At 44.1% G+C, this 18,613-nt stretch overlaps 1 protein-coding gene across 2 annotated transcripts in view; it reads right to left on the bottom strand.

Moving 5' to 3' along the window:
- Positions 1–541: 541 nt before the first annotated feature.
- LOC138971358 (short transient receptor potential channel 4-associated protein-like) overlaps positions 542–18,613 on the bottom strand; it is a 42,658-nt gene continuing 24,586 nt past the window's right edge. For both annotated transcript variants that reach the window (XM_070344084.1, XM_070344092.1), the window contains exons 17-22: positions 13,030–13,120; positions 9,867–10,179; positions 8,813–8,922; positions 7,961–8,109; positions 6,677–6,743; positions 542–6,211 (exon numbers count right to left, since the gene is read on the bottom strand). In XM_070344084.1, the coding sequence (XP_070200185.1) occupies positions 6,089–6,211; positions 6,677–6,743; positions 7,961–8,109; positions 8,813–8,922; positions 9,867–10,179; positions 13,030–13,120 (853 nt within the window). In that variant the 3' untranslated portion in view covers positions 542–6,088. The remainder of the gene's footprint in view (positions 6,212–6,676; positions 6,744–7,960; positions 8,110–8,812; positions 8,923–9,866; positions 10,180–13,029; positions 13,121–18,613) is intronic.

Genomic DNA, 18,613 nt, shown 5'->3' with positions numbered 1-18,613 from the left:
CTAACAGCAAACTAGAAAGCTCCTGCGGTTCCAAAAACAGGAGGGGCCTTTAATTTCATAACCGCAGTGCCCCACTGCGGGAAACTACCATGGACCATGCCTTATATGGTGTAGAGTTTCGTTTTTAAGGGTTACTTCCCGTGTTACCACGGATGAGTGCTTCAATACCTTAGCAACAAAATGAAGTTATTGCCATCTATGTGAGTTGGGTAAGAATATGTAATTAAATCAGGTATTTAAAAGGAGGCAGTCTTAAATTGGGGGTAACAGAGTTCATGAACAGAAAGTCTGAGAAAACATCATCTTTAAAGTGAGGGGTTCCTAAATTGAGGGAGGGGTTTTAAATGAGGGGTTCCACTGAATTCCCTGCCATCATTAATGTCCACCACTCATCAGTGGCCAGTAGCTTGTGTCCTAGTCTGGAAGGGCATCATATTTCCACAGCCAATAAAATCCCCGACAGACATTTCTGGAAATTTGTCTTTTATCATTTTTTGAACTAACATGAATTTTTTGAAGCTTTGGTACTTTTTTAAAAAAAATTTTTTTTTTACATGTCAGTTTAATAAGTTCTATTCAAAGCTCTTCCGCTTTGCACTGACATAGCTAATAAAAGAGTACACAAGAGAGAAACAGATTTGGCTTGGGTAACACATCATTGGTTAAAAATAGCTTTAATCATCAAATCTGCATCAATGGCTTGTTGTACATTTCACAGAGATGGTTGAGTAAAATCATGATTAACAACTGTTATCATACAAACACAAACCAGTCACAATTACTCAAGTACATGCTTTTAATGGAAACTGAAGTCTATAAATACCACTTGCACTCCCTTCACACACACAGCTGTGCATAAACTCAATCTCTTGTTTCTCTCTTTCACACATGCACACCAACACATGTGCACACAATCAAACTCCCTTCTCTCTCACACACACACACACCAACACATGTACACACAATCAAACTCCCTTCTTTCTCTCTCAGACACACACGCACACACCAACATATATATACACACAATCAAACTCCCTTCTCTCTCACACACAAATACCAACACATGCACACACAATCAAACTCCCTTCTCTCTCACACACACACACACCAACACATGCACACACAATCAAACTCCCTTCTCTCTCTCACACACACACACATGTGCACACACAATCAAACTCCCTTCTCTCTCACACACACACACACCAACACATGTGCACACAATCAAACTCCCTTCTCTCTCTCACACACACACACACACACACATGTGCACACAATCAAACTCCCTTCTCTCTCTCACACACACACACCAACACATGTGCACACAATCAAACTCCCTTCTCTCTCACACACACACACACACCAACATATATATACACACAATCAAACTCCCTTCTCTCTCACACACACACACACACACACACATGTGCACACAATCAAACTCACTTCTCTCTCTCACACACACACATGCACACACAATCAAACTCCCTTCTCTCACACACACACACACCAACATATATACACACAATCAAACTCCCTTCTCTCTCACACACACACACCAACATATATACACACAATCAAACTCCCTTCTCTCTCACACACACACACAAACATATATACACACAATCAAACTCCCTTCTCTCTCACACACACACACCAACATATATACACACAATCAAACTCCCTTCTCTCTCACACACACACACCAACATATATACACACAATCAAACTCCCTTCTCTCTCTCTCTCTCACACACACACACACCAACACATGCACACACAATCAAACTCCCTTCTCTCTCTCTCTCTCACACACACTAACATGACACTCTCCTCTTGCACACACACAGATCTCTCTTTCTGTCACACACCTCTCTCCCTCTAAGTCACTCACAACGTAATACAAATCCATACCTGTGCATCTATGACAAAAGTCAATGAACACATTAGAGCAAAAATCATCCCCGTTCACACCACATTTCATCACTCGCTATAACATTACAAAATAAATTCATTTAGCACAATAAAATATAGAAGCATACATTACGACACCTGAATAGTCCACCCATAGCAAATTACGATACTATTAAGAGTAAACAAATGTTCACAATAGATGATGTGAAGAAATGACTGTCAAGTTTATAGAAGTTGTGGAAGAGTTGCTCACCCATCAAAATATTGGGGCAAACAAACCGGCATGACTTTGTAGGCTAATCACTAGCAAGCAACATGTTTCCACACATGGTCGGCCATCTGTGCCAGTGAAATCATGTGAACAATTGACATCCCCTTGAAAATAAGCTCCGCACTGCGTTTCCTGCAATGCCCGCACAATATCGCACTCTTTATTGTTCGAAAGTACCAACATCAGAGTTGACAATGCATAGCCAATGTGATTTCGTCCCTCAGAACGCAGACCACATCTTTCTTTATTTGGTGTTTAACGTCGTTTTCAACCACGAAGGTTATATCGCGATGGGGAAAGGGGGGAGATGGGATAGAGCCACTTGTCAATTGTTTCTTGTTCACAAAAGCACTAATCAAAAATTTGCTCCAGGGGCTTGCAACGTAGTACAATGTATCACCTTACTGGGAGAATGCAAGTTTCCAGTACAAAGGACTTAACATTTCTTACATACTGCTTGACTAAAATCTTTACAAAAATTGACTATATTCTAAACAAGAAACACTTAACAAGGGTAAAAAGAGAAACAGAATCCGTTAGTCGCCTCTTACGACATGCTGGGGAGCATCGGGTAAATTCTTCCCCCTAACCCGCGGGGGGGCCAAGCACATCTGGAAACTCCGCTCCCTAGTAATGGGTCTACAATGTCAGCTGGGGTTGTTCCACTCAGGTTTTCCAATGATAGCAACTCTTCCACGACCCATCAAAACCAGACTATTTCCGGAATTCATCCATTACAAGGAGTACACATGCACTGTTCTACGCAAATAAAAAATGAGATTACTATTTACAATTGATACAAATTAACAAAAAGGGTATGTTTTTTTTGTTTTTTTTCACGGACATCTCAATAACATTGAAGGTAGTCAACAAATGAACAAAATGTGACAATGACAAAGACAAATAAATCCTCGGGGGGAAAACGATAATCAGCACTATGCAATATCTGGCTTTCTTCATTATCACTGCAGTTACATGCCTAGAGTTAATAAAGTTCGCTTTTCTGTCAGGTCTTCGCAGGGAGAAAGAAACATGACATTTTGCATTCGACTACATATACATGAAATTGAAAGTAAAATATTCACCCTTGACTCCAAAAAGCATTACGAGTTCCTTGATAGCTTATTCTGAAAGTAAATTTGGATATGCAAAATTAAGCTTCAAATCGGAGCTTAACCACTAATTTAAAAGCACAAAAAAGACATGAATTCGTCACGACACGAATCCATTACCCAATTTCTAAACCAGATACTGTCATATTACTCTCAACAAAAAAGGGGTAGCAAATTGGTAAAAGTAAAAAAAAAACCTGTGTAGTTTCTCATCGTTTGATTTTGACTATTCAGGTGTTGGAACAACAATTACAAAATACAGTTCTGGCCTACCACTGTAGGGGGTGGGAGGGGGTAGGGGATTGAGAGGAAGGGGGGCGGGGGAAGGTTTGGCAAGTGCTGTATACTCGGGGTTATACTCACAGCTTCCCATTACAAACAAAAGAAAAAGTATGTGTCAGCAACATTGCACTTATATGAAGTTAACAGCACATCTGTCTCCCCCACCCAAAGACCACCACGAACACACTTCATGTTGACAGCAAGATAAGAGGTAGACTGAAAAAGTATCATTCCGCAAACCACATCCAAACTCATCTTGTTCTCTCTCTCTCCTGTACAAAAAAAACGCTGGAGGGGTAACCACTGACACCCCTCTCCACACACAGAAAGTCACTTCCAGAGAGAACAGATTTTCATACAGCAATAACTAGCACTCTCCATTTCATGCTCAACAAAAACCTCCAGGAAAAAAAGCCGGTCCAGTTTTACTCAACTCCCACCAAATGTAAGCCAAACGTTGAGATGCTCTTACGTTTGTGGGAAAAATAATGTTAAAACTTCAGAATAAAAATATCACTGCCAAATCGAGTCTACATTTACAAGAATTAAGAAAGTGATGAACCTTTGGCCACCGCTTCTAATCAAACCATTGTGCAAAAAGGGAAAGGAGATCATTGGTTTTGGTCAAGCCCATAGCGTTCTTTAGATCGCCATGGTCAAGCCCAAATATCTTCCCTGTCTCTGCACAGAGATACTCCAGGGGTACTGTCGTTGATAAATCACAGTCAATGAGTCACCAACCATCTTTACAATTGTATTCTGTGAAGTAAGTATCTCCACATTAAATTCTGATATATAACAGACCACTTTCTTTTGGATAAGTATTCAGTACTTGTTTTCTGCTTGGCTTTTCAAGCACATTGTGTGCTGTTTACCTATCTCCTGAAAACTGGTGAGTTAACATCTCCTAGAAAAACCTCATTTTCCTCTTGAAAAAAACAAAGCACACACAGTTTCTCACTCACACTCTCACAATTATTCCTAAAAAAAAATCTGATAAAAGTCTAAATAATCTTGCTTTCAGCAATGCCATTTTAACAAAAACTGGTCAGATGAGACACTTGATTTCTGAAGCTGTCATAACAGCTGGTACATTAAATGACACAATTTTGATGTTCAATGTCAATAGCGTAATGGAAATAAAGCAGGCTGATGGTAGCTTATATGAGCCATAACAATCCAACAAATGATTTTGACAACTCAATATGTTGCCAATGCCACATATTACGGAGAAAAAAAATCACTCAAGTTTTATCAAAATACAAATTTCATCATGTCACAGTCTCAAAAAGATGGAAGTCATGCGAGTGCAGCTTTGATTTTTCAAACCTGTCCAAAGCAGATTGCCTTAACAAACTGAAGCCAGATTCAAGACTGCTTTGTGATATCTTTTTTTTTTTTAATCCTCACACCCCTCTGCCAGCTGTAGTGCCTCAGGAAAATGGATAAAGGTATGCAAGTATGTATGCAGGTAAATCCAGGTGAGTCCAGTATAACCTCTTGTGGCTTCACTACATAATTATGTCCGATCCCAGGCACGGGATTCTGACATCTCCATTTTTGCTGAAATGACTACATCTTATGTCTGGGTCACAGCATGGTACTTTTCCATTTTCTGAACCTCTGCTATGTTAGCTTCACTATTACTACTTCGGAATATTCACTGACAGTGCACTCTTATTTAAACAATTAAAATTGAAAAACGGCAATAAAAACAGTGCCAACAACACTTAGGAGGGCCTGTCAAAAACTTGCTGGTGTACACAATCTGCATGATTTGAAACCTCAGGAAATATCAAAATCTTTTGTAACATCAACATCATTTAAATCACAATCCACTCGAAATGAAAATCCCCTTTCTCCCAACTCCAAAAAGCACCTGCCGCATTAAAGTAAACGACAACAATTAACAAAGAAAAGAAAAAAAAATGGCAGAATACAAACTCACAACACAATCCCCTTTCCCCCTACCCCCAAAAGTACCTGCCACAATTAAAAAAAAACACACACAAAAAAACTCAACAAAAACCCAAATGGCAGGATATAAACTTACAACACAAATGAGCACAATTATTTCTCTTGAGTTTAAACCTCATTTTACAAAGTTCATTGGTAAAAACAAACATAACAAAAGAGAAACGGAAACAAAAGATTTTTCTGTCCAGGAGTTAAAATATGCCTAAAAACACGACAAAGCGAAGAGCTTGCTCTTGAGTCTGCCCGGAAATCTGCACCAGAAGACGCAGACACGACACATCGGCTTGTTAAAATGAGGGGGGGCTCCGGCCTCTCCAGTCCCCACGCTGATCCACAACGTAATCCGGAAACCACCGTAGCCCTTGAGCACAGAAAAACATCCACCACAAGAAATGAAACGTTGATGACCCGTGAAGGAACAGACCAAACGCACACGACGGTTAACTCCATGCAGATGGCCCAGTTTGCACGTAAAAAAAAAAAAAAGCACAAAAAGCGCACTCTGCCATCTAGGCAGCGTAAGCCTGATGGCTCAGTTGGTCCTGGCGGCGGGTAAGGGGTTAATGTAGTAGGCCACTGCGCTGGGGTCTGTGTTATCGTCACTCACTAGCATTGCCACTGTCTTCTTCCAGTACGAGAAACTGATGCGGGAACTCTGCAAAAGGTTGAAAAAAGTAGATTAGCAAAAGGGATAAGATGGTGAACGTGATATCAACTTGCAATATATTAATTTCAAGGACAGATAACTGCCTCAGGAACATTTTTATTCAACAACCAAAAAAAGTTTCTCTTCGCTCCGAGTGTAAATTCCTTTGAACATTTTAACAGCAAAGTATCCCAGAAATGTATTTGAAGTCTCAACCCAAGGAAAAGCCAAATGGCCAGGAAATAGTGTCACTGGAAATAACCATACCGGTAATCAACTAATCATCTGTAGCTGCAATTCTTGCAAAGGAAAGGCTATCAAAAATTCTACAATCTATACCGAACTTTCCTTTGTTACATAGCTTGATTCTTTTCAGTTCTATACAGTTCCTTAGCTGGAGATTCAAAAAAGATAATGTAGACAGAATAGGAGATGCAGACAGAGGAAGAGGCTAGCAAGCTGGGGAGCTCTCACCTTTTCCAGTGCACTGCAGTCTTTGTCTTTGTGTAGGTAATGGTCTTGCCAGAACACCAACAGGTCCCTGCAATGGCACACACATCAAATTATTTTTTTTGTTAATAATCAAGAACAAGAACAAATACTCTATTGTCTATTTTTACACAACAGAAATTTGCACAATTACAAAACGAGGTTGCACCGACATATGAAGATTAAACATTGGATTCAACATTGTGTATTGTATAAAGTGTAAAAATGTCACTTCTCTGAAAAAGAATCGTGCACTCTGATACATTCTTTTTGCTGACACATGCATAGACGGACACACACTTGCTGTCATTCACAGTTTAACCCTTTCACTACACAACAGGAAAACACCGTGTATCCTCTCCAGTAAGCTGATACTGTCATGTGGACAAAGGCACATGTTCTTGCACCACTTTTTCCCGCCTGCAAGCATCACTGCTGACAAACCACATGCAGACAATAACCTGCAAATAACCTGGATCTGCAACAAATGTTACCATAACTAATTTTATCTGCTAACCACACTGCAGAGAAACCACTAACCCAACAATTAGCACCAAGAACACCAAAGCACAAAATCTTAGTTAGCTTGTATCGTCTTACTCAGTGTTCGATGGTTGTGTCTTCCATAGTTCGAGACCTGCTGATGATGTGAATTGGCAAGTTTGAACAGGTCTTAAACATGCTAGTGTAAAAGGGTTAAAAGGTAAAGGTATACCCATAAGGCAAAAAAAAAAAATAGTCTGTTTACGGTAACCCGACCGACCCTATTTTTTTCGCGCGACCCTAGACTTTTTTTTGGCACTTGGGGGAAAAAAGAAAAAGAAAAAAAAATCTTGTTTTTTTTGCAAAATAACGTAAAAATATGGTTTTTTTGGGGGGAAAAAAAAAAAAAAATCCCGACCTACCGACCCTATTTTTTGGGCCTATGTTACCGTAAACAGACCTATTTTTTTTTTGGCCTAAACATATTTGATCGTAGGTAATTGAGATGTTAGAGATACATGTATGAGGGCGGTGCTCACTCCTCTCCCTCGCTGTCTTTGCCTCCCCGGGCCCTAAATAGGGTCAGGTACCCATTTCCAGCTGGGTGGACTGGAGAGTGCTAAAAAAATAAGGTATTTGTATTCGTGGGGTTCAATTCACAACCACCAGTTTAAGAAGCAAGCACTTTCACCAGTGTGCCGGTGTAAAAGGTTTGGAAACAAGAAACAAAATTGAAGCAAATCTCCTTCAGCAAACCGATAACAATAACAAGAACAAAGCCTTTACCTGAAGTTCTGAAGTATGGAGCCGGATCCCGTGACATCCGCCATGTTCTCCTTCTCGTCCCTGAGGGCCTGCAGGTAGCGAGGAAGCTGGTTCTTCTTGTTGGCGAACATCAGGAACACCAGCGTTGTGTTCAGACAACTCACATTTTCCTGGGAAAACTTTGGGGTCAGAAGTATTCTTTTTTTACCGAACTCCTAACATTTAATAATTTTTACAATGGCCATTTTTTGACAAAGTTTTGCTGTTTTAGCACAAAAAACATGTGCCTTCACAAAACATAGAACATTTATTTGCAATACAGTGGAACACCCTTTTAAGAACCCCTTATTTAAGTCTTCTCCCTTTTTAAGACCTTGATTTTTCAGATGATCTGTTCATATCATCTGTACATTCTTACATTTAAAGACACAAGACCGGATTTTCTCAGATTTGTGGAGTTCTTAAAAGAGGGGTTCCCCCTGTATTCCAGTTATCCCCAAATCCAAATACATGCATTTAACTATTTTCACATAGGTCATTTTTGGACTCAGTTTTGCTGTTTTAGCACAAAGACCATAATTATGCCTTCACAAAACATAAGACCATGTCCATTTGCAACAGGACTCAAACAACAACACAAGTCCATACTATTATCTAAACAAGCACTATTTAACTTTATTCTAAAACTGTACCTGCCATCTTAATTGTAGCAGGGTAATAACAAATTACTTTTATATGTCAAGTGCGCACAAGGATGTTTCCTGTTAAACGACTCTTCAAAGATGTATTCACAATTCTGCACAATGCGTCAATGTACACTGCGTATCCCAAGATGTGGATAACGAATTTCTAGACCCTAAGGTTATGTCTCACCTGTGTAAGATTTTGAACACTGATGTTGGAGATGAGTTTGTACAGGTAGTCTAGCTGGCGACTGAAGTCACAGATGTATGACATCAGCTTGCTATCCTTCTTGTCCATTTCTGCAACAAGCAACCCATTGTTACATCATCTGTATTTGATCATCAAGTCAGTTGAAAGTAATTCTAAAATCCCAAAACACTGCAAAAATATTTATTTTAAGTTATTTTTTCTCAAACATAAATAAATAAAGGCATGCTCACACACAAACAAACACACACACACACCCTCTCTCTTACACACACAAAAAACACACTAAATCAACTAAATAATCTCAAATTGCCCTCGGCTTATAAAACCCATAATTATGAAACTTACCCATATCCTTACCCTCAGAGTGGAAACCCATATCAATCCTACCCATATCCTTGCCCTAAGAGCAGAAAACCCACATTAAATCTACCCATATCCTTGCCCTCAGAGTGAAAAACACATATCAATCCTGCCCATATACTTGCCCTAAGAGCAAAAAACCTACATCAAACCTACCCATACCCTTGCCCTCAGAGCAAAAAACACATATCTAACTTACCCATAAACTTGCCTTCAAAGCGAAAAACACTAGAAACCTACCCATATCCTTGCCCTAAGAGCGGAAAACCCCACATATAAACCAAACACATATTATTGCTCTCAGAGCAGAAAACCCATATGAAACCTACCCATATCCTTGCCCTCAGAGCAGAAACCCCACATGAAACCTACCCATATCCTTGCCCATAGAGCAGAAAACCCAAATTAAACCTACCCATATCCTTGCCCTCAGAGCAGAAACCCCACATGAAACCTACCCATATCCTTGCCCTCAGAGCAGAAACCCCACATGAAACCTACCCATATCCTTGCCCTCAGAGCAGAAACCCCACATGAAACCTACCCATATCCTTGCCCATAGAGCAGAAAACCCAAATTAAACCTACCCATACCTTTGCCCTCAGAGCGAAAAACACATATGAAACCTACCCATACTCTTGCCCTCAGAGCGGAAAACCAATATGAAACTTACCCATATCCTTGCCCTCAGAGCGGAAGTGCTCGAGGGACAGGACCAGACTGCGGATGAACATGTTGGAGTCGACCATGTTGCGGTTGACGGTGTTGGTGAACTTCTCAAACTTGGCGGCGGAGGAGGAGGAAGAAGAAGAGGAGCGTGAGGAGGAGGAGGAGGAGTCCTTGGAGGCAGAGGCCGGGGACAAGACAGCGTCAAAGGTCTTGAAGGCCTCCCAGTTGAACTTGATGAGCTCCCCCAGAAGGTCAAAGCTGCTCTGGAGGATCTCCTTGTGTCGGATCTCGTGCTCCACGATGTTACTGGCCACGTGCTGCACATCCACACACAGATACCAGTGTCACCAATGTGACCAACATTTCTAACTCAGGAAACAGACAGATACCAATGTGACCAACATTTCTAACTCACCGGCCCCCGTAGCGCAGTGGTTAGCACATCGGGCTGCAGGCCGGGAGGTCGTGGGTTCGAATCCCATCAGGGTCATGTGGGTTTTTCGGGCTACGGTCGGCTCCTACCCAGAATGGAAGTGCTATGGTTCCTATGGGAAGGCTGGGATCACACAGCCGAGTGTCATTCACTTAACGAATGCAACTTTGAGGGTGCTCAGGTTCTGTTTACCTGACCAACACCGCAGGTGCGGCAGTTCTCGGGCCTGGTTGACGCCAGGATATATTATGACAGTAAGCGTAGAGTGCTGCCCTGTCACGTAGTCTCAAAACCAAAATTGGAAATCCAAAGCATCATCATTATAATCATCCTCATCTCATTAATCATCCAAAATATAAATTGTCCTTGCTCTTGTGGCCCTTCATGCCCGGAGCTCTCATGGTGACCTTGGTCTCAGTGTTCCTGTTCGATCCTTCCCTGAATAGTAGTTCTGCTGTCAGTCTTCAACGTGTGACGTTCTGGGGGGTCGACGGAGGGACGTGGTGGCGGTCTGCTCTCTGGCGGGGACGCTCACTCAGTCTGGCTCCGCGACTTAAAGTCAATGTCGTTTGTAGGGGGCATAGTAGGTAGAGGGCTGCGTCCGTTAGCTCGGGACAGACCCACTACTGAACACCGTCGAAGTGACTCAGCAGAAGTGCAGTGTCATCTTCCGAGGGTAGCCTACCGCAGCGACCCGACATCCCCCCCTGGAGCGTCTGTAAAATCGACAAGTCTGGCAGCGGAACGAAATTCAGGTGGTTGGAGCAGCGAGTGCAGGGACGGGGCGGTGTGAGAGCACAACGGGACAAAGGAACAGGTGTACAGACGAGAAAAAAAAAGAAGAAAAAACCAAACATTTCTAACTCAAGAACCAGAGACAGATACCAGTGTTACCAACACTTCTCACTCCGGAACCAGAGACAGATACCAGTGTTACCAACACTTCTCACTCCGGAACCAGAGACAGATACCAATGTTACAAACATTTCTAACTCAGGAACCAGACAGATACCAGTGTGACCCAACATTTCTAACTCAGGAACCAGAGACAGATACCAGTGTGACAAACATTTCTAACTCAGGAACCAGAGACAGATACCAGTATGATCAACAATTCTAACTCAGGAACCAGACAGATACCAGTGTGACCCAACATTTCTAACTCAGGAACCAGAGACAGATACCAGTGTGACAACCATTTTTAACTCAGGAACCAGAGACAGATACCAGTATGATCAACAATTCTAACTCAGGAACCAGAGACAGATACCAATGTGACGAACACTTCTAACTCATGAGGTAGTTCTGCAAACTGACCTGTGTGGTATTATTTTAATGTGGAATCTAACCACTGTACCTGCCAATAGATAATGTTCAGAAATAACTCTTGTCGGGTTTGTATGGGTTGTGAAAGAGTGAATACCCTTGCTTTTAATGAGTCAAGCTTTCCCATGTGACATTATATTTTAAAGGCCAGTTACTAGCGAGGGGTGTTTGTGAAACTCAGGACGGGGATATAGCTCAGTTGGTAGCGCGCTGGATTTGTATTCAGTTGGCCGCTGTCAGCGTGAGTTCGATCCCAGGTTCGGCGGAAATTTATTTCACAGAGTCAACTTTGTGTGCAGACTCTCTTCGGTGTCCGAACCTCCCCCCGTGTACACTACATTGGGTGTGCACGTTAAAGATCCCACGATTGACAAAAAGGTCTTTCCTGGCAAAATTGCTTAGGCACAGTTAATAATTGTCTACCTATACCCGTGTGACTTGGAATAATAGGCCGTGAAAGGTAAATATGCGCCGAAATGGCTGCAATCTACTGGCCGTATAAAATTTCATCTCACACGGCATCACTGCAGAGCGCCTAGAACTGTACCCACGGAATATGCGCGATATAAGACTCATTGATTGATTGATTGATTGAAACATGTGGACAAGGAGAACATGCTGAATGTTTGCCACACTAAAAGCAAGAGTATTCACTCTTTCACAACATACACACACCGGACAGTTACTAGCGAGGGGTGTTTGTGAAACATGTGGACAAGGAGAACATGCTGAATGTATGCACTCTTTCACAACACACACACACCGGACAGTTATTTCCAGAGCTTGTGTATTACATCCACCGGAAAGGATCCTCAACAATGTTCATTCCTAATAACTTACCTTCCCATAATGACCACCTGTCTGTGAGGACTACTTTTGGTTGGTCCCTTGAGTGGCCGTTATACACAGGTCAGACTGTATATGGTTCAAGCACTGCTATCATGTAAAAGTAACACTACTGTGAATAACAAACTTGTAACCCCAACCAAGAAAGCCTGAATAGTTTTTTCGCCTTCATACTTCTGTCCCTGGCACAACAAAGCAATCAACTAAAAAGCATACTAGTACTAGATCATTTACTGTATTAACCCTTAGGCTGGTTGTCGCGACATATGTCGCGCTACTTTAGGTATACTGTCACCTGGTTGTCACGATATATGTCGCGCTACTAGCTCAGTCTGTTTGGTCAGTTCCGATTACCTCCCATGGGTGCGAAAACCTATATGACCGTTTTTCTTTATTTTTCTCTCTGTTCATTCACCAGTGGCTATGTAACACGTGTTACAGAATTGCACCAGTGTAAGGGTTAATTCAATTTCATCGTGTGTGTTTATGTGTCGGTGTGTTTTGCTGTTGTACATTGCTGTGAGCTCCTATAACAATTTTTTTTAAGAAACAGCACACTGACCTGCAGCAAACCTCGCCGCATGAGGAAGATCTGATCACAGTATGATGTGTCCCCACGAAGATAACTCTCAACTGCTCTGGCCAGCCAGAACCTGAAACACAGTGTTGTTTGCACTCCCAACTGCCCGTGTAATGTACATGCACAGCAATTCTACAGATACCCAGTGTCATTTCTGGTCACGCAAACAAAAGGTAGCAGTCGACCCAGCACTGTGACATAAATCAGCAATGTGATAGTACTTGAAAATTATCTCAAGTGTAGCTTTATATCTATAATTACAAACAAATATAATTCGAAAATTATTAATATACTTACCCAATTCACATAAAGCAATTTACTTCAGTTTAGTGCTAGAACGCTGAAACTATGCTCAACCCTGGTAAGGGGGGAAGTAACCCTAAAAATAGAACGACCTTGACGGTCACATGACAACGCCAGGTCAAGGCTACCTCCCAGCATGCATTGCGCACACGTGCTCTCGCCGCCATCTTGTATTCATTCGCTCAAAGTGCCCTCTCATTTTTAGGGATTTACTATGTGAATTGGGTAAGTATATAAATCAAATGAAAATTTATTATTAAAATTTTCAATTATATTACATATCTTATCCCATTTCACATACAGCAGATTGCTAATTAAGGTGGTGGGGTGTTCACCTATGAGCTAGGCAACAATTGCCCTGCTGCTACCATAGCTGGTAGCGCCTTGGTACCGTCCTGCCGCGCACTGAAAATTTCGCGCAGGTAATAGTTGATAAAAACATCCTCCGATCTCCAATAGGCGGAGTCGAGGACTTCAGATAATCTTCCTGATTTTAGCACCAACTTAGCTGTGTATTTATCTCTCTTTGTGTACGAAGACGATAAGAGTAGCTTTTGTTTGTGATCTTAACTCCTTGTATGAGACAGGAAGGAGCATAGTGATCTAACTGGTCAGATTCATAAGACTGGGTCGCCTGTGGCGAGAATCCTATAAAGAGGAATAACTTAGACCATCGGAGATGGTTATCCTGACTTCTGATTCTTGGCTAAGAAGTCTGGCTGGAAACGGAGTGAGATAGAGCGTCTCTATTGAATACTACGTCTCCCGGTAAGCCAGCGAGTGCGTGAATCTCGCTACCTCTGTGTGCCGTAGCTAGAAGCAAAGTGGAGAGCGTTTCACACGTCAGATTTATGAAGAAGAGCGGACTGTAGCGGTTCAAAATCTAAGGAGCATAGAAACTCCAGTACCAAAAGACTCAGACTTGTCCTGCTGTGACCCTTTGGTTATGAACACTATCTAGCCTATCTGGCTACTCCGCTGAAACCCAACTACTAACCACCACCAACGACCTACTACAGTCTTTTGATCAAGGCAAACAAATTGACATGGCCATACTAGACTTTTCCAAAGCATTCGACACCGTCCCCCATGACCGGCTCCTCCTCAAGTTGGCCAACTATGGCATCACAGGCCCCCTCCACGCATGGCTTCACTGCTTCCTCACGGAACGCAGCATGCAAGTCGTCGTTGAAGGCAGCATGTCCCAGCCCACTACCGTCGACTCAGGCGTCCCACAAGGCACCGTGTTGGGCCCACTCCTCTTTCTCAGCCACATCAACGATCTCCCGCAGGCAGTCAGATCCCAGGTTAGGCTGTTCGCCGACGACTGTCTCGTCTACAGAGAGATCAACACCTTCAATGACCACCACACCCTACAAGAGGACCTGAAGTGTCTAGAAGGTTGGGCAGAGAAATGGGGAATGCGCTTCAACGCCACCAAGTGCTATGTCATGAGCATTTCCCACAAACCACCCTCCACCTTCATGTACTCCCTCAACAACACCATCCTCAAAACTGTCCCCTCCAACCCATACCTAGGCATCCTATTCTCGGACAACCTCAAGTGGAGAAACCACATCAGCAGCATCACCAAGAAAGCAAACTGCACTCTTGGCTTCCTACGCAGAAACCTCCGCCACTGCCCGGCAGCCTGCAGACGAAATGTCTACCTGGCCCTCGTCCGACCCCTCCTTGAGTACGGAGCCGTAGTCTGGGACCCGTACCAAGCGCAGGACATCGATAGGATGGAACGCATACAGCGCACAGCAGCACGTTTCATCGCCAACGACTACCGATCAAGACATCCTGGCTTTGTTACGGGCCTCCTGACACGCCACAACCTCCCAACTCTCCAGGAACGTCGAGTAAACCTCCGCCTGACTTTCTACTACAAGGCAATGCCTCCAGACAAATTCCTGACCCCTCAACGTGCTGGCCGCATGATCCGACCCAGAAGACAAACAGCAGACTACGTTGGTAGCAACCCCATAGACAATTACATAAAAAACAACGACAGGTGTTTCGCTGTACCACGCTGCAACACTGAACAATACAAACAGTCGTTCTTCCCACGATCCACAATAGAGTGGAATCACCTGGACAACACAGTTGTCCACTCAGCCTCTACTGAGGCATTCAAGGCGGCGCTGACTACCAGCCGCCGATAAACGACGTCGCTGCGCACACCCACCCGTCGCGCCAAAACCAGCAATCTGGATGCTAGCGACGTAACCCACAGATACAGATACAGATAGCCTATGGTCTCTCTGTTAAGGGAGACCTGTAATCTTATACTGCGAGCTAAGCAAGACACGCTGATAAGATTAGGAAGAAACATAGCCTAATTCAGGTAAGGCCTATGAGTAGGTCCATGCTCTATCTCGCACAGTCTGGAAGGAGCCCAAGGGAGAACTGTCCAAGTACGAACATGCCCCCCCCCCCCCCTTTTCTTGCACCTTGTCTCATAAAACTTATGAGTGAAGAGGAAGGCCCCGTTTGCAAGAGTGTGACAGAATGTCACTGATCTTTTCAAAGAAAAGGAGGAAGTACAGAGAGTAAGTCAAGCTCCAGAGAAAACAACCGTTGTCCTCAATGGTTACGGGAGTGGTATCAGTGAGAACTATGTACCCAAGTCCCTAAGCGGTGGCTTGAAAGAAAGGAAAGCGAACTGGCTTTGGAAAATAAGTGGACTCTGTTAGAAGGTCACTGTATAGCCAAGGTTCCATTAACTGGTACTTCAAGTACTGGTAACCTGAAGTTCCTATATCCCCGAGGGTAAAGGTAAGCTCAAACTTCTTCTGCCCATGTCGTTAGAAACCATGCAGAGGGATCTGAGTATGTATCCGAAGCTGCATCTCTGAAACTGAAGTTTCGTGATTCAGCCTTCGTTGGCTTAATCTAGAGGCAAAGAGTACTATTTGCGAAGTAGGAGAAGACTCCTGGAGCAAAGCCAAATTGTGCAAAATCCAGGGGCCACCGCTGGGAAGACTACAAAAAGAGTGTAGTTTGTTAACTCGCGGTAGAAAAGGCCCTGAGGGGAGTAAAGCTGAAGTTGAAACACTGAACAAGAAGGTGTGTGTTTTAACATTAATTGCCAAACACCGCATTCCTATCTTTTGCGTCCGGGAAAAAGATCTCCAAATGCGGAAAGCTTTAGTGCCGAACATAAGGGTAGCCACATGATGGTGACCTTAGTTCTGTTCGTAACACTTAATGTGAAAACTTGGAAGGTTTGACAGTGCTTCAAGTTGTCCGGCAATAGTCGCTGACATGCGACTGTGAAGCCGTTTATCCTTAAACAAAGAGGCTTATACATCTGAAGCTAGCAGTAAGCTGTCTGACATAGAGTCCTAGATTGACATCACCCAGTCTCTGGTCTGAGTGTGTCTCTGACTGACGCGGGTGTCTCCATTGTGAATTTGATTTGTCTCAGAAATCTATTCAGAGGGGACAAAAGTACTTGTATCGCTGTCTTTGCTTCCGTTGAACAGGAAACTTGACAGCTGCGGCGCTCTGGTTAAGGGAGCCTATCCCTCCTTCCAGTGTAGCCTGAATCCCGAACGCACTATACCCACTATTCACTGACTGATTAGCTTAGTAACCAATGTGTAAGTGCACGTGACGGGCCGCCTGCCAACAAAGGCGTGGTGGTTGCATGGGCTAGTGGTTCGGGGACACATCATAGAGGGTGTAGCTTGCGTCCCGCACCCTTGAAAGAATCTTCCCCGTCCTCGTGAAGAAGAGCTGGGGTGTGCTGACCTGCCCCTATTCATCGAAGAGGCGGAAGGTTTAGGCGGTCCGTAGCTCTTGCTCCGAGGCTTAGGAAAGACGTGTTACGCTATCTTGGCTATCGCTAAATCCCGATCGTCCCGGGTTTGCTTGTGGAGCGCATCGAGCGACGGCTGTACCAACAAGGCACCCTCCGTGAAAGGGGATAACTTGAGAGCCTCAACCGCGGCTTTGTCTTGGATCATGGAACCCAAGAGAAACGCTAACCTGCGAGCGTGCACCGCGTGTGCATAAAGCTGCGCAGAAAGACGCATTTGTTCAGCTGAAACTTGGCCAAAGTAGCGAACAGCGTCGTTACGTCCTTTTCGCTCGCGTCCTGTCGAAACTCAAACGGTTCCAGGGACGTAACGATAGAACCGGAGAGAGACCTAAGCAGCGTTTCCGAAAGAGACGCTAACTCTAGGTTAAATCTCCCTGTCTCTTCCAGTGCCACAAGGGCGGACTCTGTATAAGGGACAGCTTTGTCCTTACTATAGCCATCCTCCCTGAGCGTCACTAACTCCAGTGTCACCAGAAGTGGAGCTCGTGGTGGAGAAAAGTGTCCAAGAGATTGCGTGGCATAGGGTTCAACCCGAACTTCCGGCCAGCAGCTTGCCCAACTTAAGGGGTTGTCTGTGTGGAGGCTAGCCACGGCTGTGCTAACCTTGGTGCCGGACTGTGCGCTGTAAGCAGAGGCACTGTGTCCAAAAGCACATATCCCGACCGGGAATTCTTAGCCAGAATCTTAGACCTCTCACCGCCACTGAGGGAGATTCACGAAACTTAAAAGTTTGTTTTTCTCCCTGTGTTGAGCGAAAATCTCTGACAGCAGAAGGTGGTGGTGCAGACAAGTTTGTTGCTGACACCACTCCTTCCTCAAAGTATCTTGAAGCTACCTGTGCTGCCAAAGCTATTGCATGGGGAAGCTTGTCTGGTAGCCGGAAATTGGGATCTTCCTCAGAAAGGGAAGCCCCGTATTCCGATTCTCCTTCCGGCACGGAAGTGCCTGCCAGAAATTCGCCACCTGGGCGGAAGTGTGGAGAGCTGTGCTAGGGATGCTTTCGTTGAGCAAACCGGCACTTGCGTGTCTCTTGTTGTAAGTACAGGCCCCTGCAAGTCGTGATGCGCGCAAGTCTCCTGCCTTACAACAACTTCCTGCCCCCTGGGCGGAAGTGTGGAACGCTGTGCCAATACTGGATCCTGAACAGGCCAGACTGACGATTGTATGTCTTCCGTTCTAAGCGCAGGCATCGGAAGGGAGACTCCCCGATCAGCTACCTGTCTATTGACGGCTTCCTGCTCCCGTGGCGGAAATTGAGACCGCTGTGCCGTCGCTGGAACACCACACGGGCCAGGCATGCACTTGCGTATTTCCCGTACTAAGAGCAAGCACCGGAAGGGTGACTCCCCAACCGGATGCCTGTCTATTGACGGCTTCCTGCCCGACGCCGGGCGGAAGTTGGGAACTACGTTGTGCCGTCGCTGGAACACCACA

Source organism: Littorina saxatilis, linkage group LG1 (genome assembly GCF_037325665.1).
Source record: "Littorina saxatilis isolate snail1 linkage group LG1, US_GU_Lsax_2.0, whole genome shotgun sequence".
NCBI lineage: Eukaryota > Metazoa > Mollusca > Gastropoda > Littorinimorpha > Littorinidae > Littorina > Littorina saxatilis.
The sequence above is the reverse complement of the archived record's forward strand: the minus strand, read 5'-3'. Positions and strand labels throughout refer to the sequence as shown.